The sequence below is a fragment of the Pleurotus ostreatus genome, assembly GCF_014466165.1.
Source record: "Pleurotus ostreatus strain PC9 chromosome Unknown scaffold_1, whole genome shotgun sequence".
NCBI lineage: Eukaryota > Fungi > Basidiomycota > Agaricomycetes > Agaricales > Pleurotaceae > Pleurotus > Pleurotus ostreatus.
Window position 1 is genome coordinate 4,687,987 of NW_023503156.1, and position 22,659 is coordinate 4,710,645.

At 49.8% G+C, this 22,659-nt stretch overlaps 9 protein-coding genes across 9 annotated transcripts; 3 read left to right on the forward strand and 6 right to left on the reverse strand.

Moving 5' to 3' along the window:
• Positions 1–267: 267 nt before the first annotated feature.
• On the reverse strand, positions 268–5,869 carry PC9H_001713 (uncharacterized protein; the record flags this gene model as incomplete). Its single annotated transcript, XM_036771362.1, has 23 exons — positions 268–377; positions 431–446; positions 499–536; positions 585–699; positions 756–1,051; positions 1,104–1,182; positions 1,237–1,578; positions 1,634–2,019; positions 2,078–2,223; positions 2,278–2,541; positions 2,593–2,807; positions 2,863–2,898; positions 2,960–3,071; positions 3,130–3,329; positions 3,382–3,507; positions 3,563–3,691; positions 3,744–3,895; positions 3,950–4,079; positions 4,146–4,266; positions 4,490–4,593; positions 4,663–4,777; positions 4,831–5,570; positions 5,624–5,869. 23 exons carry the CDS (start codon positions 5,867–5,869, stop codon positions 268–270), a joined length of 4,218 nt encoding a protein of 1,405 aa, XP_036637207.1.
• Positions 5,870–6,337: 468 nt separating this feature from the next.
• Positions 6,338–6,833, reverse strand: PC9H_001714 (uncharacterized protein; the record flags this gene model as incomplete). The annotated part of the gene is made up of 4 exons (XM_036771363.1): positions 6,338–6,406; positions 6,462–6,515; positions 6,564–6,628; positions 6,680–6,833. The coding sequence occupies 4 exons, from the start codon at positions 6,831–6,833 to the stop codon at positions 6,338–6,340; spliced, it is 342 nt and encodes a 113-aa protein (XP_036637208.1).
• A 328-nt stretch (positions 6,834–7,161) lies between these two features.
• On the forward strand, positions 7,162–9,234 carry PC9H_001715 (uncharacterized protein; the record flags this gene model as incomplete). Its single annotated transcript, XM_036771364.1, has 5 exons — positions 7,162–7,234; positions 7,290–7,329; positions 7,388–8,346; positions 8,402–8,711; positions 8,769–9,234. 5 exons carry the CDS (start codon positions 7,162–7,164, stop codon positions 9,232–9,234), a joined length of 1,848 nt encoding a protein of 615 aa, XP_036637209.1.
• Positions 9,235–9,479: 245 nt separating this feature from the next.
• PC9H_001716 (uncharacterized protein) lies at positions 9,480–10,518 on the reverse strand (the record flags this gene model as incomplete). Its single annotated transcript, XM_036771365.1, has 3 exons — positions 9,480–9,797; positions 9,852–10,129; positions 10,203–10,518. 3 exons carry the CDS (start codon positions 10,516–10,518, stop codon positions 9,480–9,482), a joined length of 912 nt encoding a protein of 303 aa, XP_036637210.1.
• Positions 10,519–11,410: 892 nt separating this feature from the next.
• PC9H_001717 (uncharacterized protein) lies at positions 11,411–14,169 on the reverse strand (the record flags this gene model as incomplete). The annotated part of the gene is made up of 12 exons (XM_036771366.1): positions 11,411–11,644; positions 11,695–12,010; positions 12,066–12,257; positions 12,310–12,711; positions 12,764–13,058; positions 13,129–13,197; positions 13,246–13,353; positions 13,407–13,723; positions 13,784–13,818; positions 13,869–13,903; positions 13,955–14,007; positions 14,057–14,169. The coding sequence occupies 12 exons, from the start codon at positions 14,167–14,169 to the stop codon at positions 11,411–11,413; spliced, it is 2,169 nt and encodes a 722-aa protein (XP_036637211.1).
• A 552-nt stretch (positions 14,170–14,721) lies between these two features.
• PC9H_001718 (uncharacterized protein) lies at positions 14,722–15,234 on the forward strand (the record flags this gene model as incomplete). The annotated part of the gene is made up of 1 exon (XM_036771367.1): positions 14,722–15,234. The coding sequence occupies one exon, from the start codon at positions 14,722–14,724 to the stop codon at positions 15,232–15,234; it is 513 nt and encodes a 170-aa protein (XP_036637212.1).
• Positions 15,235–15,256: 22 nt separating this feature from the next.
• On the reverse strand, positions 15,257–16,345 carry PC9H_001719 (uncharacterized protein; the record flags this gene model as incomplete). Its single annotated transcript, XM_036771368.1, has 4 exons — positions 15,257–15,371; positions 15,427–15,929; positions 15,994–16,083; positions 16,139–16,345. 4 exons carry the CDS (start codon positions 16,343–16,345, stop codon positions 15,257–15,259), a joined length of 915 nt encoding a protein of 304 aa, XP_036637213.1.
• Positions 16,346–17,161: 816 nt separating this feature from the next.
• On the reverse strand, positions 17,162–19,828 carry PC9H_001720 (uncharacterized protein; the record flags this gene model as incomplete). The annotated part of the gene is made up of 15 exons (XM_036771369.1): positions 17,162–17,313; positions 17,369–17,536; positions 17,593–17,645; positions 17,710–17,811; positions 17,862–17,883; positions 17,934–18,049; positions 18,339–18,457; positions 18,513–18,613; positions 18,653–18,696; positions 18,752–18,782; positions 18,831–18,927; positions 18,979–19,226; positions 19,286–19,376; positions 19,433–19,603; positions 19,661–19,828. 15 exons carry the CDS (start codon positions 19,826–19,828, stop codon positions 17,162–17,164), a joined length of 1,683 nt encoding a protein of 560 aa, XP_036637214.1.
• Positions 19,829–20,773: 945 nt separating this feature from the next.
• On the forward strand, positions 20,774–22,379 carry PC9H_001721 (uncharacterized protein; the record flags this gene model as incomplete). The annotated part of the gene is made up of 3 exons (XM_036771370.1): positions 20,774–21,084; positions 21,135–22,280; positions 22,340–22,379. The coding sequence occupies 3 exons, from the start codon at positions 20,774–20,776 to the stop codon at positions 22,377–22,379; spliced, it is 1,497 nt and encodes a 498-aa protein (XP_036637215.1).
• Positions 22,380–22,659: the final 280 nt, after the last annotated feature.

Here is a 22,659-nt window from a genome sequence, read left to right on the forward strand (position 1 = left end):
GAATTCTACGGACCTCTCACACTCGGGGCAGGCAAACAATTTAATATGCAGATACTTACACTATTGGCGAGAAGCTTGAGTCATACATGCGTGTATAAAGGTAGGATTCATAGGTAATATATTACAGTATCGCTATCCAGCTGCGTTGGGTATTATTATACAATGCGGGAATCAGTTAGTAGTCTTTATGAAGATCTGGCAGTATATGATTACATCAAGGAATGACGAGAAGGATCATACAAAAATGGGGGAGGGCGCTCGGAGAATCTACACCAGACCACTCGACACGGTAGGCCTATAGAGCAATGGGTGTTTGCTCCTTCGCTCGCTCGCCAACCTATTGATGCCGTTAAGGAGATCTGCGCGCCGGAGGGGTTCTTGGGGCGGGAGTTAGTTGTCATCCACTAAGTTGTGACAGCACCTAGCTTACTCGTAATATGGTCATCCTGAGGAGCTCGTCAGAAAGAGCGAGAAAACACCGAAATATAGGAAGCTCACCATGCCTGCCTGCAGACAACGTTCCCGATCGCCGATCACTACACCCTATGAGACGACGAACGGCCTCTAATAAGTATTCCACTTACTAGCATGAGCGGTCAGTGCAATGATCGGTGTAGCGTATAAACCGTTCTCTCGTTCATACGTCCGTATCAGTTCAGTGGCTTCCATACCACCCATAAACGGCATCGATACATCCATCTTAAAAGCAATCAATGTTAGAACATGGACGATGGTGATGAGCAAAGCGACCGTACTAGGATGATATCGAAAGGTCGATTCTGTGCAACACGACCCTTGAAAGCATCGACAGCCAGACTACCATTCTCGGCGATTTCTACCGTATGGCCATACTTCTCTAGTATCTTGACGGCGAGTTTCTGGTTGACAAGGTTGTCCTCGGCTAGCAAAATATCGAAGACCACGTCGTTCACCGCCGACACTGGACTGACTGCGTTCGATTCCAGCGCTGATGTGAGTGTGCCAGCAAGGTCCTGCAATGAAACAGGCGTCGTAACGTGCCAACTTATGCTGCTGTCGAGACACCATTTCACTGTCACGAGGGTTTAGGAGATAGGGAGCAAACTGGGTTAAGCAAGGCTTACGGTTGAGACGAGGGATTGACGGTGCAAGAAGAGCGATGGGAATATAACGAAGATGCTCAAACTCTCGGATAGTTTCGGTCTAGGGTTGATAAACGTTATTGAAGTTTCCCTGGTAAAAACGAAAAAGACTCACCATGCTGAGTGAATCTACCACAATGGTGTCGATATGAGGACATTTATCCTTGTCCGAGACTTCTGAAACATCATGGACGACGTAGGGTCTCAGTCCAAGCTCTTTGATGCTTTCTACGACCCCACTCGTGTCGCGCAACGTGTCGATGAAGAGTATCGTACGCCCGGAGAACGGCATCATCTTGGAGAGGATATTGTTTTTGGAGCTTCGACTGATTTGGGACGTGATGGTGAAGTAGAATTTACTGCCCTTCGATAGCTCACTCTCTACCCACATGTTACCTTGCATGAGCGATACGAGACGCTTGGAGATGGATAGACCAAGACCAGTGCCACCGTATTCCTGTTAAATCATGGTCAACCAACCCTGCCTGAAGGAACCGGGAGCATCGACGAACCCTGGTAGTTGAGCCATCAGCCTGACAGAAAGTGTCGAAGATCATGGTAAGTTTGTCCTCGGCGATACCGATACCTGTGTCCATGACGCAGAACTCAATAGTCACGTTCAAGTCATCCATGGCTAGTAACCTTGTCGACAGGGACACATGACCCTTCCGTGAAACCTTGCTAGGAGTGAACTTGATGGCATTTCCAACCAAGTTGGTGATGACTTGTCGTAGACGGAGCGGGTCACCAACGAGCTGATCGGGGATGTCAGGTTCGACGTCGTAGGTTAGGTCAAGTTTGTTTTGAGAAGCGCGAACGACGAGAGTCTTGAGAATGCCAAATACAGTTTGACGGAGGGAGTAGGGTACAGCTTCCATGGTCATACGCCCAGCTTCGACTATAAAGGAAGCATTTATCGGTATAGATAATCACAGTCCATGGCGCGAAATACGCACTCTTAGAGATATCCAAGATATCGTCGATAATAAGAAGCAGTGATCGGGCCAAGCTGTTTACCAAAAGCAGACTCTCGCGCTGGGAGCGATTGAGGTCGCTGTCCAGCGTCAACTCCGTCATACCGATGATACCGTTCATCGGAGTCCTAACGGAATTTGAGTGTCAGCAGAGTTGAAGAGCAACGCAGAATTAGACATACCTGATTTCGTGACTCATGTTGGCCAGGAACTCACTCTTACTGCGATTAGCCAATTCGGCGGCTTCTCTGGCGGCAGTATTCTTCTGGATACTGTCCCTCAAGTTAAACACCATCTGGTTGATCTGCGTCTTCAAGGAGTCCATTTCACCGCTAGCTTCAACTGTGATGAACCTGGAGAAATCGCCATCCATAGCCGCCGCACTGATCTGAGCAAAGCCTCGAACTTGTGTAGTCAAGTTGCTCGCCATCGTGTTCACAGAGAGTCTATAGATCCGAGTTAGTGAAAGGAGCAATTGTCATGAAAGCGTAACCTACGTGATCTCTTGCCAGATGCCCTGTACGTTGCCAACCTCGGCTTGCACACCCAATTTGCCCTCGGTTCCGACCTCTCTTGCTACCTTCTTGACTTCCTTTGCGAAAATGGCCAATTGGGCAATCATGTCATTGATAGTGTTGACGAGGTTCAACATTTCACCAGAAACGGAAACGCCAGTAATCTTCTGCGTAAGATCACCACGGGCGACAGCGGTCTGGAAATAGCACTGTCAGTATGTGAATAGCAGTGTAAGCATGAAAGAGGCTGACCGTTGCGACTGCGATTGTTCGGACTTGGAGGGTCAACTGGAGATGGTAAGTACCGCGCGTGAGTATGTGGGCGTAAGGAGATGGCATCTACACTTACATTGGCGGCCATGACGTTGACGTTATCTGTAAGAGCCTTCCATGTTCCTCCGACGTTTGTCACTCTGGCTTGACCACCTAAACGACCTTCAGTGCCGACTTCTCTGGCCACTCTACATCGCACAATCAATCAAATCCATGGTTTGAAAGTGAGAGGCAGAGCAGGCGTACCTTGTCACCTCGTCGGCGAAGACACTCAAACTCTCTGTCATGCCGTTGACGGTCTCCTTGAGCTCCAACATCTCACCACGGACATCGACTTCAATCTTCTTCGTCATGTCGCCGCCAGCCACAGCCTTAGTCACCTCTGCGATGGATCGTACTTGATTGGTCAAGTTCATGGCCATGAGATTGACGTTGTCACTGAGAACCTATTAGGCCGTAAGCATGAGACCGATAACAAAGAAGCATTCAGGAGCTGACCTTCCACATGCCTTGCACATCTGGAACAACGGCCTGTCCTCCTAGGATACCTTCCGTTCCGACCTCCAAACTCACTCTGCTGACTTCCCTTGCCAAAGTACTGAGCTGCGAGACCATAGAGTTGACCTGAAAGGCAACAAATTAACACTTCGCGAGGAGTGTGGAATAAGGGGTGCTGTACCGTCTCCTTCAAATCCAGCATTTCGCCTTGGACATCAACATCGACTAGTTTGGTAAGATCACCGGAAGCTACGGCTTTGGTGACCTCAGATATAGATCGCACTTGATCGGTAAGGTTTGAAGCCATTTTCTGGCAACCTCATGTCAGTAGGATACTTCATGATAGTCAGCACTGAACTTACGTTGACGTTTCGAGTCAAGTCTGCCCAGGTGCCTTGTACACCGTCGACTCTCGCCTGACCACCCAAGATACCTTGCGTCCCAACCTCCAATGCCACTCGCGTGACCTCACTGGCAAAGGCGTTCAACTGATCCACCATAGAGTTCACGGTACCTAATGGACGTAGATCGATGAGATCAGATATAAAGGCACTAAGTTGATGCTAACCCTTCAACGTCGACATCTCGCCTTCGACTTGGATTTCAACCTTTCGGGTCAAGTCGCCCTTGGCTACGGCGGTCGTCACTTTGGCGATAGATCGCACTTGATCCGTTAACGAAGAACACATCCGATTGACCTAAATGAGTGTCAGATAGGGAAAACAGAGATCGCGTCCGATGGAGTATATCCGGGTAGAGCTTACATTCCTGACCAATTCATACCATACTCCTTCGACGTCGGGAACATAGGCCTGACCGCCCAACTTGCCTTGACTACCAACTTCGAGAGTAACCCTGGTGACTTCGGCAGCGAGTGCGCGTAGTCTGTTACAACGGGATCCATCGTTCGCAGGGTAGTGTTGGAGATACGTGGGAGGTTGATTTGCACACCGTGAAAAGGAACATAGGACAAATATTAGCAACATAATCACGATCAGGTTTAGAGTTAAGGTTATAAGCTTTTTCCAATAGATAAAGGGACGGGCCCGAAGGCCCAAAGGACAAACAGAAAACGGGACATGGACCGGACAAGACGAAATCCACAAACCTAACGACCATACCATTAACCGTATTCTTCAAGTCCAATATTTCACCTTTGGCGTCGACCTCGACTCGCTTAGAAAGATCCCCGAGAGCGACGGCTTTTGTAACCTGGGATACGAACATGTTGAGTTGTCGATTTCATTGTATCTCAAAGTCAAAGGAAATTATGACACATACCATAGCGATAGACCGGACCTGGGATGTCAAATTGGCGGCAAGCTTGTTGACTACACCTGTGAGTTCTCCCCATGTCCCTTCAACATCAAGAACGAGAGCTTGCGCTCCGAGTTTCCTACGTGTCGTTTGAGTACGAATCCCGCTCCCATTACGTACGAAACGACTCACCCTTCCGTGCCGACTTCTAGACTAACCCTTGTGACTTCCTTCGCGAATTGACCTAATTTATCCACCATCTTGTTGATGACGTCTTTGAGCTGAACCATGACAACACCCTGAACGGGGACGGTAATCTTTTGACTAAGGTCACCGGTGGCTACTGCATTGCAAACGCGTGCAACGTCCATGACCTGTGCCTTGAGGAGCTTGAGCTCTTCGACAGCGCTCAATCCGCTTTCAAAGGCGGCCGCAGCAAGAGGACCCATCGGTACGACGAGCGGTGAGCCACTGGAAGGGGCGGAAAGGTTGGAAAGAGAAGATAGTCGCGACATGGTGAGGGGGTCTGTGATAGTCTTGCCACAGGTTGGGCATGCTACATGATCGTAGATGATAGTGCTGGTTGGGGGGGCGGAAACAGAGCTAGATAGGCTGGTAGTAGAAACTGAGTTGGGCAGAGGCTCGGCGGGTGCGGTCGGAGTCGTGGTATCGGATGATGACTGGCAGTCTAGGTTGGCAACTTTGTTAACAGCGATCGGTTCAGTGGGGGAGCGAGTCTTCTGGGGTGTATTGGACATGCTCATGATGTCTAGGTTATCTTTGAGACCTTCGAGAGAGATTGTCATTGGGGTAGAGTTAGACGGAGTGGGTGAACGCATGCCATTGCTTCGTGTTCTGGAGACGGCGCTGGTGTTTACTGTGCTTTGGTGATCACTTTCAGGGCTTGGTAATGAAGGCGAGTGAGAATGATCCTGCCAGTAACAGTTAATTAGCGCAAAACAACAAAGCCGTCGAGAAGGCTTACTTCTTGGGTCTTATTTCGCTCCTTCCCCGTTGTCAGATGATGCGCCTCCGTTTCTGCTTCGTACATTCGCTTCGCCACAGCAGTCAAACTGCGAATAATGCTATCGGTTTGCCAATCTGATGGTCCATCATAGCGCGGTGGAGGTGCAGAATTCGGTCCCAGCTCATAGACAGAGAGCAAGGCGATTAGATACGAAAGAAAAGGGTGGTCGAGGGGAGGGAGGGGAGGCGAATCGCTGGCGGCCATCGTTTTGCACAACGAAGCCGGCTGAAAGGTACGTGTGGGAGGTTTCAAGGTGTTATCAAGCTCAGCCGAAGTCCCGAAGGCTTTGCTCCGGGATGTCTCCGCGAATAGCTGGAAGCAAACTGCCCTGAGAAATCCCAAGCGTTCGTTATCGATTTGCTAACAATTCGGCTCGAATCTCTTGATTCACTACCAGCTTCGCGCCAGATGGATCAGAGACCATCACAAGAACAGAACTAGATTCTCACCGAGAGCAGCAACTGCAGAATCAAGAATAAAATGACTTGGTACGCTGTCAGTCGATTCTTGGCTCGACGGTGCAATCTGGTTCAATTGACTGCGAAAATGGAGAAGACAAACGCGTACTAGGTGATCATCTATGATGATGTGATTGGCTTCACAACTATTCCCACAGTCAGGATATTTATCTCACAATCACAATTCAGGAGACAGGGGATATTTCAGCTGTATTCAAAAGCCATACTCTTCCTTGACATAATCATAGGCAAGGACATCTTCAACTATGGGGGCAAGACGCGTCTTTTTTTGCTAGGCATGAGAGGTAGACTTATTTAAAGTATCTTTGAACACCCACCTTGCCACCTTCATGTTCAGGACTTGCGGAGAATGCGTCTCTCGCCGCTGCATTCTGTTATGATTGTTAAAGACAAAACATCCCAGAGGTCATTAGGCCCACCTTGAACTCCACGGTAAACATGTAATCGAATCTTCTGCTTGGACCTTGAGCGAGGCTTTTGCCACCTGCACTAGTAATGAAGGCCACGGAATCTGCGTAATATCTCAGCAACGCACCAACTGGTCCCTGATTTACGTATCGCGCCAGGTCCTCATATAGTTTAAAGAGACCTTTGACGGCATTTGCTTTCTGCTCATCTGTAGTGCCCTCTTTGAATTTGAACCCTAGGAAGCGGGAGATAGCCGGGTCAGCGGAGGTGGTAGTGGACATAGTGGAGTAGCAGGAGGAGAAACTGCCGAATCAGCCAATACTTAACCAAGAGCACCGAGTAGGGGACGGGTAAAGAGCCGTCAAGACAGCGTAGCGGATCTCAATGGGCTCTTTGCACAAGTGCTAGACATGAAATTTTGAAACTGGATGCCATTTCTTGAACGCGCCCATCCCCATATCCCCGACACTGACTTTGGGCCATCCAGACAAGGATGACAGGGGCTAGGAGATTGGCACAGGGTCAATGCATCCGCCGGTCACGTGATCTTCGCGTGGCTATTGTGTGCCAAACACAACTCCCCGTCGTACCAACATTGATCTCCCCCGCATGGGTACCCGCAGGGACTCGCGTGTGTCTGTCGGGGCACGCCAGAACGATGCCTTGGTTGAATTCGAATCGTGTAAGTAAATTGCGGTGCCTTATTCCGCTCCAACAACACTAACTTCATGCCACAGTCAAGAAAAAGTTCCTACTCGCCAACAAGCACATCACGAAGTGCGTTGTCCTTGCATCTCCTCTGAAATGAATGAATTTAACCCATTAAATACTCTAGGCTCAACTCAACGCTCAGTGTCCGGATTGAAGAACTTAATGCCCAAATATCCACCCTCTACGTTGAGAACCTCCGATTACGGGCATCGGAGATTGCTCTTGCGGCCCAACTTAAGCGGGAGAAGGAGAAATCGACAAAGGTCATGGCAGATGCTGAGGCTGCTACCCAGAATCTCGCGAAACACTTAAGCTACCTTCGCCAAACACTCAACATTCACGCTATACACCTACCCGCGCCGAAGGAGGTTTCACCACCGCACTCGCCACCTCGACGCCCTGTCAATGCGGAACCAAGAGATGAAGCTCTACGTGTTGCCCGTTTACCCAATGTGCCCGGGATTGACGAGGAAGACGAGCCACCGACAGATGACCACGAACATGCTCCAGTGGAGCTACCACGAATACGAACGAGTGGCAAAGTGCGATCGTCTACCGCTCAGATCCCCCTTCCCTCAATCACGCCAGGTCTGCCTCGCAAGAAGCCTAGTTCAAGTATGAAAAGGAGAGAAAGCGGGTTGCTGATGGAAATGGGTGGTAGGCCCGGGAGTCCGACTGTCGGTTCGCCCGTGCCGAAGAACGTGGAATTAGAGGAAGAGGCGGAGGAGGTGAGAGATGATCTACTTGGTATCGAAGAGCCCAAACCTCTGCGGGGCGTCACCCGACGAAAGCAGAAGTCGGAAGAAGCGCGTGCTGACGAGGACGAGGACTTCCGACCTTCAAGGCGGAAACCAAAAGATGACAGGGATCTCAATGACCGGAAAGAACGCAAGCGGAAACCACGGGAACCAGAAGTGGATGTGGTTGAAGAGCTGCTGATCGATGAAGACGCAGTCGTGCAAGGAGAAAAGGAGAAGAAAGTCAAGAGTAAGAGTAAAGCCAGGCTTATGGACGTCACGAACTCACCTCGTGGTTCTGTGGGGCTTTCTCTTAATTGCGAAGATATGATTACTTCAACAGCCGGTACGTATTCTTATCTTTTTTCGTACATTACATTCTCATTGAAACTTGGCGTTAGATTCAGCCAAACATCGTACATTTCTTGCTCCTCGACCAGCATCAGCTTCTTCATCTTCTTCACAAGCGTCACACACTACTTCATCCAGTAAACCCACTAATCTCCCTCCGATAGAGCCTCCAGAAGACGCACATCAGTTCTATCTACCAACACCAAGAGCCTCGTCTGATGCCCCACCTGAAGAAATCGATGATGCTGACTTACCTGACGAAGCCCTCAGGGCGAACCCCGAGGAAGCAGAAGGTGCTGCAGGAGGCCGAGAAAGGCGGACTCGGAAGAGTGTAAATTACGCCGAACCCAAACTGAACACGTACGTCGTTGATCTCGTTCCAGGTACTCAATCAAACTAATCAGCCCCGACTTGTAGCAAAATGCGTAAACCGGACCCGCCGCCTGGCACAGCCCCTGCTAAACCCGCCAAGAAGCGAACGTCAACGCCAGCCGTGAATCCAGAAGAGGGGCAGGAGAGTGGCGGTAGCTCCGGCAAGCGTAAACGGCTTGGGGACGAGGATACGACGCCATGGGTGCAAGCAACGATCGTCGTAAGCACGCGAAAATTTGGCGAGGATGACAATGAAGACGATGATGACGACGACGATTTCAAAGTGGGGAGCGGCGGGGAGGAAGCGGATGGGGAGTTTGCCGTGCGCAGACCACATCGGGGGAGGAATAGTGCGAGCGCTACGATCACCGATGGCTGGGGGAATGTAGATCAAAGTCGAAGAAGAAGCCATTCCAGTAGTAAAGGGAGCTTGGTCAAGTCGAAACGAAATCCGAACGAGGGGGGGTTCCTCACCGATTGGGAGGAGAGGAGACATAGCATGGCCATGTAGCGCCGTTCCACCGACCCTCCCCTTGCGACGCACTTATTCTATATTCATGTTACAACCATATGTTTTATATCCCCTCTTGATGACCGCTTTGTCAGTAATGCGTTATTGGTGTATAATATTGGCAGTCGTTTATACCACGAATATGTACTATCAGCGAGATACATACAGCTTCTACATTATTTAGACGGTTCCAAAAGTTTCCCTTCATCCACAACGACGCTCCTCATGACTGCGGCAATTCTTGACTAGATTTCGCTGAGTTGGAGAAGATTATCCCAGACCCGTTGCCTGAATTCTGGGTCAGAGTCCACGCGTTTATCCACCGTCACTTCGCGCCCGTATTGGTCCCAGAAAGCCCGTCTCAGTGCCTTCCCTTCGTCGCTCACGGTCTCCCATATGGCAATATCTGCATATTGCGCCGTGGAAATGGAGGTCCATCTGAATATAGTCTTCTGGAAGACATGCATGTACCATGGGAGACTAGGCGCGTTGAATAATTCCGTATACACGGGACCTGGATACAGATGCGTAGTGTGTATTCCAGGGAATTTGACGTTAAACTCCTGATTGGACATCAATGATTTGGTCACGGATTCATGCGCAACGACTAGGCATACCTTGGTGAATACGTCCATCATGAATAGCCATCGAAATGGATGTGTCATCATGCTGAAAGTGCCGGTTGCTGCAGCCTTGAGACCAGAAAAATCATCGAAGTCTATAATTCGATTCTTTTCACCAGGCCGCCCGATGTGGCAAATTTGAGCACCCTCGCGGAGGACAGGATTCGTACGCGTCAAGAGTAGGTAGGGAATGAGGAAATGTGCTATGATTTGGACGTTGAACCCAGCGGTTAGGTTCTCCACGGTGCCAGGCGTAAAGTAGACTGGTCCGCCTGAAATAACAAGGGCACGGTGAGTTGCATTCTAGAGAGATTCCAGAGAGAGAATGTATAGCGAGGGGCGTACCTTGGCTGAGATATAGATATTGAACGCCCTCCTCACCAGCCCAAGCAGCGATATCCTCCACAAGGGCCTTGATCGCTTTCAGAGTCCCCAAGTCCCTCCCCGCAAAGGCAAACCTAGCATCCTTCGCGCCCCGTTCTTTCAGCTTCCGGACCATCTCATCTCCAAGTTTCTCGTTTCTCCCACAGATGAGGACGGAGGCCCCTAGTTCGGCCAATCTCAGCGCTATACCAGCCCCAATGCCCTGGGTCCCGCCGACCACAACGACATTGGTGCCTGCAAGCTCAAGAGCTGAAGTGAGTGCATGGTAGTTGGGCATTGTTCATGGCCGAAGCACCACCGTCTGGCCGTATATATATAGAGAGAGAGAAAGGCGAGTCCCAGGGCCGGTTAACGGCATCGATGTAGGTGGCAGAACGGCCGCAGTCTTGCGTCATTCAGATTCTGGAATCAGTCCACGTAAGACATTATTTAGCTGAGATTTTCGACGCGTATACTATCACGTGTACTGTAGTGCAAACACACATAGATGTGCAAAACCAATTTTAAGTTGTTGTAGATTCCATGTCCTATGCTCGGACATGAAGTATGTTTGAGAAATAGACTTCATTGAGCTACTGTAAAAATCTCAAGGCATTTGAGAAGTTGCAAGTCCATTTCCGCGGGCAAAATGTGACGTGCAAATAGTCATTTCAAATTTGACTTGAATGCTGTGGAAGTAATAACAATCCTACAGACTTCTGATTTTTTTCTTAGCTAGTATAGTAGCGCTAGAGTCTGAATCTAGAGTCCCTTGCACTCGTACCTACTGGTTCATGCACAGGAAAACCAGCAATATTTTGCGTGACAAAGAAGCTCCTATTTGCCCCAGATCCATGTGTTGCCGAGCGAGCGGCCGAATGCATACGGCGGCACACGGCTGCGCTGCTGGGTCTGAATGACGCGTGACACACTGTGACGAAAAGTTTGCAAATCTATGTTTTTGGGTACTCGTCGTACCGGCATCGTCATTGCTCTACTACTCGGAAAGGGATTCACTCAAAAAGTTGATAGGTATTTAGCCAAGATGAGCGACAACCCCTCGTAGCATGCCGGGAGTTGTAGGGACATCCAATCTGGAGCACCAGGTCGAATTGTCCAAAATTTTGCAAATCTGTCTAAGTGATAGTACGTAGACAGTCTAGCACAGTAAAGAATGTACAAGAAAGCAATCAGTCACGACCAAATTCCTCCAGCCTTGTACGAATTTCATCTAGTTGCCCTTTACGCCTTGCCAATTCTGCCCGACGCTGCTCAATAGCAGGGTCCTCGCTGACGAGATTCCTCATTCGATTGACCATGTCCGGGCCTTCAAAAAGGCTCTGGACGAGCGCGTCACTCAGACTAACAGAAAGAGCTCGATTCAAGTCTCTTTCAATTGTAAGAGGAACAGCATCAATGATGCGCTTCGAAAGTTTGTCAATACACATTTAATAGGAGGTAGCTGGACAAAAACCTTGTAAGCGACCTGGAAATACGCCCGGACGTTGGCCATTACTTGAAGCTCATCCGCATAGGACTCGGGTGGTGGTGGCGGCGGCGGTGGCGGCCGGTGGCGGCCGGTCGTGTAGGAGGAAGAATCATTGTCGGGGCGCATCAGGGGATAGGCCAAATACCACTGCTGGACGTATGCGGTATGCCATTTCTTAGAAGTGGCTTTGTAGTAGTGGATATTCTGCGTCCAGATGGGAGCTGACTCGCAAGCTAGCAACTGTTCCAGCATGGCCAACGTATTTTTCTTTTGTAGCTCCATTTCTCTGGTAGCAACACCACTAGGACCCTCGTGATTCGGTAGACGTCACAAAGTCTATGGCAAGGAAAACTTACCGGACATGCTCGTGAAGCATCCGGAATCGGGAGAAATGCTCAGCTTGCAAACCGTCCATGAAAATGTTCAACATCCGAAAGACGTTACTGAAACAGCGCATTGCCGGACCATGCCACAGCCTAACGTGCCTCTCGATGAGATGTTTCGTGGCTTCGTATGGGACGTGGCCAGGTAATTCCCAACCCGTAGACCTGACTTTTTTGTCAATTACTGGGAATCCGTTGAGAGAAAAAGGAGTCCCACTTTTTGATAACGTCGCGAACTTCAGTCAAGTCAATTGGCCTTGCTTTGCTAGCTAACTCTTCTATTGACTCAGTATCAGATGCAGCCTGGGATAGCACCTCAACTTCGTCTTCGTCGCATTGGTAGGAAGGGATGGGATGGGCAATATAGTTGGGGAAAGGCCGGAAGTCGGGAGTAGTAGCTCTAATATCCAATTTCAGTTGCTCATACAACCCACGACTTCCCTGGACGTAATTTTTGTGAGACCGTGCATCTATACTCTCCGCGAATTCCCTGGAGAAGTTGTTTACACGTATGAAGACCTCAGACTGAGGGTCGCGCGTGATGATGGAGGGGAGATCGTTGATATCTTCTAAGCACCTGTCCAAGAGATCTTGCACCTGTTGTTTCAGGAGCGGGAGTCTGCAGTAGAGAGCGATAAACGTGAATGGGCATTAGGGAGGAAGAGACTTACGACCGCTCGATCAGTTCAACAAGAAGCCTACCAACATCGGTCACAAGGTTTGGGATTCCGAACCGTCCTTGGTTCATGTCCCCATCTTTCCAAGGTTCCGTAGTCCTGAAGAACTGAGAAGCTATTGAAGCCGAATCTGCTCGTGAAGCCTGTCGTGCCCTCTCTGAGTCATCCGGCAGCCGCACGCAGTAGTAGCCGTGATTGAGGTGATGAGCCCGGCCAAGGAAGATGTCTTTCCAGCGTCGGCGAGAGTCAATCGCTCCAGACGGAAGACAATCAGGCTTGGTAACGACGCCTTAATGAATATTAAGGTGTTGGTCAGACTTGTACTTGAGGACAAGGCCCAGGAACACTGGTCAGCTTACCGATGGTACGAAGTCCTTCTGGATCAGCTTCCCTGGCAAGCCGCGCGGCTTGCTGGTTCTCGACATCATCTAGAGAGTCTTCAACACACTGTACGTTAGAAATACAAAAGGGCTCACCAGTTATAGGCATGGCAACTAGGATCAATGTGTTTGGGCGATCGATATACGAAACGACCATATTCTTAACCAAATCGATCGCCTCTTGGGATTCGTTTTGAATAAGTCCTACGTCACCCATCACCGTGAGTACGCACGCCCGCACTATTGCCAAAGCGTACCAGGCAAATCGACGAACGATAGATCCGTCGCGTCGGGATCGTGCAAGTCAAGGCATACTACGTTGTTGGTGAATTTCAGCATTCGGGCGTCTGAATCGTATGTTGCTTTGAGTTCATCTCGAGACATTGCCGTGAACGCGGATGGCGATCTGTGAGGACAGAGGCTCGCCACTTGCGCACGACGAAGCCAAAGCTCAACGGAGGCCCGGTCTGTCACTTCAGGGCTGAATGTGCTGGTTGTTCCGCCTTCTTGCCGCAAAGAGATTGAACACCTCCAAGGACCGGACGTGCTGTGCATGACACATTCCATAGGGCATCTATAGGGCAACATTCTCGATAAGACACCAATTTGAGGGGTATGAGGAAACTAGACTCACCGGGTGCATGTTCCAGCGTCTCGAGGAACACAGATCTATACCACTCGTTAGCTTGATACGCAAAGATAGTTGCTGTTCCACGTACCCCGCTAACACCTTCAACCAACGAACTCTTACCAGCTAAAGTCGGTTAATGGCTTGTAAAGCTTGGTTGAATCTCGGGCTTCGTACCTGATTGGCTACCAATCACGACTACGCGTGGTAAATCCAATAACGCAGAGGCACTAAGATCGAGTGAGAATATTTTTATCCCAGCTTGGGGTATTGACGTACCCCATGGCATCTAAATCGTTACGAAGTTGCATGAGTTCCTTGCAACGGCGGGCATAGTCGGTATTGTTGATGTTATTGGCGGAAGTAGTTTCTGCTTCTTGATGATTGTTCATGTCGCCTGTAGTATCGTCAGTCGAGCCAGAGCGAGTACTCTGGCTGCGGCGAGAATTGCGGGTGAGTCGATTGAACATGAGACCCCTGATCCCACGAGAAAGCCTTATATACGTCCAGCTACCACAAGCCCCGCCATTCTCGTCTGCCTCGCGGCGACTCTAAGCGCACAGATATCAGGATTTGAAAGACATCGAGGCGCTGCGCATGGATCCACATAACGTTCCAGAAGTTCAGAAGCTGTCAAAAGAACGCCCTGCTGCGGTGCGTGCCCTGTGTCTATTGTCTGAATTTTCTTCTGCTTTTCAGCATAAAACTGGCCCACCTCGACAGTGCAGGACCTGTGAAAGTCAAAACTGTACCATCTCAAAAGGCTTGTCGCGGAGTGCAAATTCGGCGCCCATGTGACATTGACTAGGGGCAAACCACTAGGGCCCTAGGGGCTTCGAGATTATCAACCATCACTAGCGCTTCCGACGCAGCAGCAGAAGTCAGTTTCTTTATCGCACCACGACACACAGTTTCTTATACCAAGCAGTATTTTTCCTTCAAGTATGACTATCCAAGATGCCGCTCGTGCTGCTGGCTGGTATAGATTCGAACAAGTCGAGCAATACATACCAAACGAACACAAGCTCTTCCGTGCATCATCCCCAAACTATATGGGTTTTGATGGATCCCTCAGCCTAACCCCCGCCGCAATCCAATTTATCAAAAATCAAGGCATCGATGGCCTGATCAGCTTCAACCAATGTAGCTATACGGATGCCGAGCAGAAGTCGCTCAAAGAAGCAGGCATATCCTTCCTCCACCTTCCCGTGAAAGATTTCACCGCTGCAAGTACTGAACAACTCGATCATCTTTACCGCTTTTTCCTTGAGCACGGTGCAACCCTCGTTCACTGTGGATATGGGCATGGGCGAACGGGAACAGGGGTGACTGCGATCCAACTGTACATAACTTCGGGGCAACACCCTAGCGAGGAGGAATGGGCACCCGTGAATCACGTGGAAAAGGAGGTTCAGATGGAAGCACTTCGTGAGCTTCGAGCGAAACTAGAAAAATAGGCATGCGATGTGCGCGCTATAGCTACACATATTTGATTTGGTTTGTACAAGTCCCTACGTTCTCCAAACCTACTTCGACAACATCTCCGTTCTTGAGAAATTCAGGGACCGCTTTACCGAGGTTTGTTCCGCTTGGGCTAGATAGATAAATATCACCATCGATAATACTACGGAAATAATTGAGTGACTTACGTCCCCGTAAAAATGACGTCTCCTGGCAACAAAGTCGTCCCCATCGAGAAGAAAGAAACGAGGTGCTTTACGCCAAAAATCATATCCGCGGTTGTAGCATTTTGCTGCAGAACGCCGTTTACTCTTGTCCAGATATTCAACGCCTGCGGATCGGTGATGATGTTGGTGGAGACAATGGCAGGACCCCATGGTGCCCACCCGTCTGGACCTTTGCCCATGGAGAATTGGGGTTGGGGTAACCCGCCACGGTCGATCTGCCAGCCTCGATGCGAGACATCGTGGCCAACAGAATACCCAAGAACATGATCAAGAGCTTCGTCGTCGGATATATTGAACGCCTTCTTCTTCATAATGATAACCAACTCCGTTTCCCAATCCATCGACGATGTGAAGTTGCCCTGAGTTTGGTAGCCCTCGGAGATGGGGATAGGATCACTAGGCGTGTTGAGCGCCGTGAATGGTTTGTAGAACAGGATAGGCCACCCGGGGATTGTCATGTTGCTCTAAATAAATAAGTTTTTGTTTTTCATAAAAAAGCGGCAGGTCACATAAGCAAGTGCTGCTCACTTCATCGATGTGAGCGATGTAGTTTAGGCCAACACAGCGAACAGTACGGACGCGTTCACTCGGCAAAGGTGCCAACAGCTTTTTGATGGGCTATGTGGTAACAGATGTCACTCTCGACATGGGATGCGGACCTCGGGTCACTTACTTTGACTTGGTTCGTAATGCGGAAGTCGCCCAAGATGTCTCCTGTGATGACTTTGGCCTTTGTGCTCTTCGCCGCGTCGAATGTTCCAGCTGGAAGAATAGCATCGCCGTAGTATTCTTTGTTGTCAGTGGAGATGAATCGCACGAAGCGCTGTGCGCTCGCAGCGAGTGCGAACCCCAGAACGACAAGCGCGGTTATCGTGCGCATGATGTTGTGTGACGAGAAATGGAGTTTGGATGCGGGGGATTAAATAATGAACACGGAAACCACACTCGGTGCTTCTCGATGAGGCTCATCGTCAGCAGTCATGTTTCAACAGCATCAGGGATCTTCTTCTGTGGATAAAAGTCCCAACGTGGTAGATGATTTCACAGCGGAAGAAGACGGAGACTCATGGTAGCTTGACATGAGGCTGGACGCCCAATCCGGCGTTGGGCATTACCTACCAGTCGTGCCGCATGACGAGGGGTAGGCAACAATGGAGTGAAGCTGTAGCCTAGGAGGATCAGAAAGTCGCGTCTATAAAAAGATCACAGAGCTTCTTTCGGCACGGGAATCTCCTTCGAAACTCTGAGGGAATGGACGGTTTACTCCACCACTCATGTACGCAGCTTGGACGATGTTCTTCAATCAACCTTGCTACTGGGTTCATACGCTTTGGCGCGTCGTACACTACGGAGATAGAGTAAGTCAGTATGAGACAAAGAGAGCGGCGTGCCCTGGGAACTGACCACGCGGTGAACAGAGAACCAACCTTTCAATTATTTATTTTTGGTCAAATGATCAAGGTTGGGTAGTTCCTAGAAAGAAGCACCGCAACGGTGCCGTTTGCCAACTCATGATAGTTCCTCAGCGCTGCAGAATGGGACACGATCAGGGATATCATCAACGGAGAATACGAACCCAAGATTCCACGGCCTTTTTCAAGTGTATTTGTCAAGAGAAAAACACCTCAAAGCATACGGTGAAGCCGAGTGGATACGGAGGGCTGTTTGAGCACTGCGTGGTGCGAAGACAGGATAGTTAGCACCCATCGGGGACAGTGGTTGAATCTCTGTGGCCGGCCGCACCAACACCCAGACCACGACTAGCAAATGCTTGCCACAGGATGCATACGTTAGCGCCCCCATATCTGTTTGCATCAGCCTGGATCCAGGCATCTCTTGCAGCAGGTACTAGAGTGGTGGTGCTATATTGTTAATGTTGAATTCTTCGCACAAAAACACTCACGTGTTGGATTGCACGGCTGCAAGGCCAAAGCGTCTATGAATAGATGTAGGAATACAATGTTCCCCTCGGTTCCACCCGGATTTGTACGTGCCGTGGTGGAGAAGCCATGTGCCCCCACAAGGGCAGAATAAACGTTATGGAGCATGTTTGCCCATACCTCGCCGATGTCTTGTGTGATACCAGTCAGTCAAGATTGGCCAGGGGATGGGGAGAGTAAGACCTACCATGAACTTCGCTAAGGGTTGCGATGGATGAATACCGTAAGGGGTTGACAGTTCTGATACAGTACAGTACATAGCCCAATTTTTAGCCTGCGAAGACAACGAGTGCGTTGAACGTACGGCGAAGTTGAGTAGGGGTGAGTACGAATACCAGCTGTGGTGTTGGTAACGAACTGGCCCATAACATAGTCGGGGACGTCGGCGGATTTGTGTTCCGTCCATCTAACAACGCATTGTGAGCTAGTCTCTACGTAACGCGGGATGGAGCATACTCGGCCATGGCATCACTCCAGCCTGATTAATCTCTGGTTTAATAAAGGTTCTGGTCAATCATAAGCACGAACCTTCGCCCATACCACCAGCCTCGGTGGTCTGCAAACACCTGCCTGTCCCTCCGCCAGTCATCCGGTTAGTTATCCCGTGGGTGTTTTCGTGCACTAGGATGTCGTTCTCCAAGGCGCTGTCCCGCGATGGATTGGTAAACGTCCACAGGAACACTGCTTTGTATTAGTACAACGTTGCTTGTGGGTCGGGAATGTGTACTCTATACTTAGTCGAGAGGATATGATCACATACATGAGATGCAGTTAGCTGGTGTACTGACACTGAGAACTCACTCTGTGATCATGAGTCACTAATAGAACAACGACAACATGAAGGAAAGGTCTAACCTCATGGAACCTGACTGACCGCTGGGGATCATTTGGATAGTTTAACACCAATTAGTATCCTTGAAAGCTGGTACGCACTCGGGTGGTGTGGCGAAGTCAGCGTTATTGTTCCCGGCGGCACTCTGGACAGAAACAACAACACGGTCGTTTTCTCGACCTCCATTCCCGAAATTATTGGTTTGGAAGTTGAAGGCGGACTATTGAATGATGGATACGTCAACGGATTTTCTCGAGTAAATATGCCTTTCTTACCTCTGTAAAGCCATATCGGTATGAAAAATCGTGGACAGTGTTGACCACGTAGAAAGCATTAACTACCGCAGCGTTTACGTTGCCTGGTGAAGTAGGAGGGGCTGTCGGATCCTAAGGGTATATGAACTCTCCAGGTCCACTCTGAGGGGTGGGTGCGCCTTTCGACGCGATGACATTGTTACCCCTATCGAAATATATGTTTAACGGGGTACATGGGGATGGGGGATAGGCAGCCTCACGCCGTTGCCGTGGTCGAGGTGGTACCGTCGCCTGCAAAACGTCAATAAATTACACGAGAAATTATAGGATATCACACACTGTGCCATCCAAGGGGCGAGGCTACTGTATCTTGCGGATCGAGGAGGACCTGGAAGCCCTCTGTAGGTACCTCAATAGCAATGGGCAAAACCAGGTACTACTGATATGCTTAACACACAAGCAGCACAGAGAGTATGGATAGACTGACCGAGAATTTGTTTACGAAGTCGGTAACCGAACGGAGTTGGCCCGTATGGGCGTCAATGAATGCCTCAACCCATGTGCCGGTTTTATCGTTCTGTATCTGGATTACGTGCGTGAGCACTGCCGAACCATCCGGAAGGGCGAGGAATTCAATGGAGGGTGGATGACCGTTGTATTTTCCATCGATGAGTTCTTCCGCTTTGGCTATGGCATCGCCAATGGGGATACTAGGCTGCGACGAAGAGACTCTAGCTATGAGGATGCAACATATCAGCAACAAGATAGCATCGCAGAAGCTTTGCACTGCTTACTGGGTTTCACGAAGGAGGTCCCGAATGCAACAACCCTGTTTTCGCGGTTGAACGCGATGTTTGCAACGGCGTTCGCGAATGGAACTCCATCCTTTAAGAGCATGTCAGTCGTAGATGTTCTCAGCTGATTATTACGGGTCAACGTACGTGAGTTTGTTTGACGAAAGCACGTCTCGTAGTCTCCCCAGTGAAGCCCGACTTGAATGTGATAGCGCTTTTGGAAACACCGAGTCTAGAGCCCACAAATGCAATGGCGGACTCCTCCAGGTCGGGATTGTCACGCTCGACAAGTGGGTGGTCAATACCTGTTCCGAACGTCTAAGATATGGGTTGAGCATTGCCCTCAGAAAGGTGAAGAAGCCTCGTGAGACGAACTTCGTATGTTGATGGAGGATGAAAAGTCTCGATTCGGACACCTTTGCCAACTTCGCGAACGTGGTGAGTGGTGTACTTGACACTTCCTGGAAAGGGGGATGCCGAGGTGGTCGGTGCATAGAGGATGGCTAAAGAGACAGCTTGAAGCAGATTGTCAACGCCTACCATGATTCTGAAAAAGGGTGCGAGGGGATGGATGTCTTGGAATTTACGATACTGCACCGTTCCCCATAGATATAGGAGAAGAGTGACAGGCGTGCCATAAGCCTTCAGAGAGATATTGGGTGCCGGTGATCCAACGATGAGGGCAAACCACTCGAAAATAGCCGTGCCTGACAGACATATCGCTTTTGCATGTGGGGTTTCCTCATCTTGGAGAAAGCGCGCGAGGAAACGTCGTAGAGATACGATTATCAAGGACGGTTAGGACGGTTAGGCTTATTCTTTGATTGCGAGCCATATGGTCCACGGATTTACAGCGGGATGACCAGGTGACATCAGTCCTCGAGTTCATTTCACCAATCAGTACAGTTCGCAATCTAATCTTTTCTCTAAAAAACATACCTACCACGAAGGAATTGGATTGGCACGAAGCGTCCCAAGCCACCAATTCTAGATGAAAAACGACGCCCACTGACGTGTTAAAAAAATGCCTGGCCGCGGGAAGGGTGCGTCACCAGGGCGTCGCTGACACAAGCCAGCCAAGAAGACAGCGGATAAGTATTGTCCATCCTTGAGTAGTAACTCTACAACCATCAGATGCTACGCAGCATTAGTGACTGGCCAACGGTAACCCCCCAAAAGTGCGGTGTCGCGTTTGCTCGAGCCGGTCGTTGACCCGAGCCTTCAATTGTGCCGAGTGGACGCATATTCTGGCTCTACATTCTCTTTGTGTTCATTTTCTTCCGTTGGCAATGAAATGTCTTGTGGAACTTGGACGACCGCCGACCGTAGGGAAGCCAACTCAGTGGCGCACCTGCACGTGGACAACATGGTTGTTCTCCCGAAGCAATTAGCGCTTGATTAGCGCTCCAAACGACCTCAGTGCTGCTTCAGTCAGCGAGGCCGCTGAACTGCTTCTAAATCTCTGGAAATTGAAACGAAGAATAGTCGATGCTCAGCCGTCTCCTTGGACCCGCCACAGCTCGCAGAAATGCTCGTCAACTAGGTTCTGCCGTTGGCTTTCTGGGAGTGATACTATCTGGCGTGCGTACCATATACGCGGATGATGAAATAGAGCACGGCGACGACGCCCCCGAGCCACTGCTTCGAAGACTGATCTCTGATGCGGCATCGCGGTACAGAACACCCTCAGAAGAACCCCCCTCCTCGAAAGCCGACAGTGTATTGAGAAAGTACGAGGGCAGTGGCGTTATTAAAGGGGACACTGGTATCGCTCGATTTGATGACATATCGGTTCCCTGGTGAGTTTCATTCTTATTTTACTATGAAACCTTGATTCAAATAATCACAGCGAGTCAATCAAATGCAGCGAGCTCGCGATAAATTCGATAAAACTCAGCACAGGAAATTCTTGGACATTATTCGGGCTCTACGACGGGCGCAATGGACCCCATACCAGCAATTACCTTGGACGAGTGCTCCTTTCCACCATTCTCGATTCCCTCTTGTCAGTCTATACCAAATACACTGCTCAACCTGATCAACATATGCCATTAGAATACTCTACGATAGATGCGCCACCGAACGAACCTCTCACGAACGCACTGGACAAATCATTCATAGAAGCCTTTCTTGAGGTTGACCGGAACGTCGTCGAGTCCCCTGTGGAAGCCCTTCCTTCAAACCCATCCCGCAGTCACGCCGTGAGTATGCTTGAGGTTGCTCAATCTACGTCATCAGCTTTAGTTATGCTTTACGATTCCGATACTCGTCTCCTCAAGGTCGGTCTGACTGGCGACTCACGAGCTGTTCTTGGTCGGAACATTGGTCGCCACAGCGGTCGTGCTGTATACAATGTTCATGTCTTAACTACGGAGCAAGACACGAACAATCAGGCTGAGCTATCTCGCCTCCGTGGATTGCACCCGAACGAGAATTTGATGGTCGACAATCGTTTGCTAGGCCGGGCGACTACTCTCCGTTCGTTCGGTGATGCCGCCTTGAAATGGAGCAATGATGTTCAGCAACGCCTTCACGAGGACTATTTCGGCGATAGACCGCTACCCGGTGCAAAGACGCCACCATACATCACCGCAGAACCCGAAGTCACGACCTTCGAAGTACAACCGGGCGATTTTCTCATAATGGGCTCGAGCGGTCTGTGGAAGTCACTCACCAACGAGGAAGCCGTGGGGTTGGTCGGGGTATGGCTTGAAAGTCAATCAAACCCATTCGACGAAGACAATATCCTACGACCCCCTGGTGATGGGCAAAATGATGATGAAGGACAAGCTCGTATCATCCGCCGAGATCAACTCCCCATCAGGCTACGCGAAGATGACACATCCATGTACTCGCGTTGGCGAACGGAAAAGAAATTTATCGCCGTCGATGACAATGCAGCCACCCATTTAGCTCGAAATGCCCTGGGTGGAGCAGATAGAGATCTTACAGATGCGTTGTTGAGTGTTTTTCCACCGTTTGCTGCGCGGTTGAGGTATGTTTTCTCCCGTTCAGTCTGTCAGTATCGACCATCACGCCTGAACCCATCCGCAGGCCTGACATTAGTACCATTGTTGTGTTTTTCAAAGATTGACGCTCTACATACAACTATGGAAAGAGTTCATTTTTTGGTAATTAAACGATTGTTGGTTAGTTTTTCCGTTCATTGACAGGATGTCATTTGTCGCACGGAAATTACTTGATTGCGCATGTGCGTATTCACGACGCGTATGCGCCCGTTGGTGAATGTAGTCAACTGTTAAGCAACGTACAAAAGCATAATCGTCAGTATCCCCAATTGCTTGCACTTCCTAGTATCGCGGTCCTGGATCCAAGGAATGTTAGGTTGATCCGGTAAGAGCTATGTGACCATC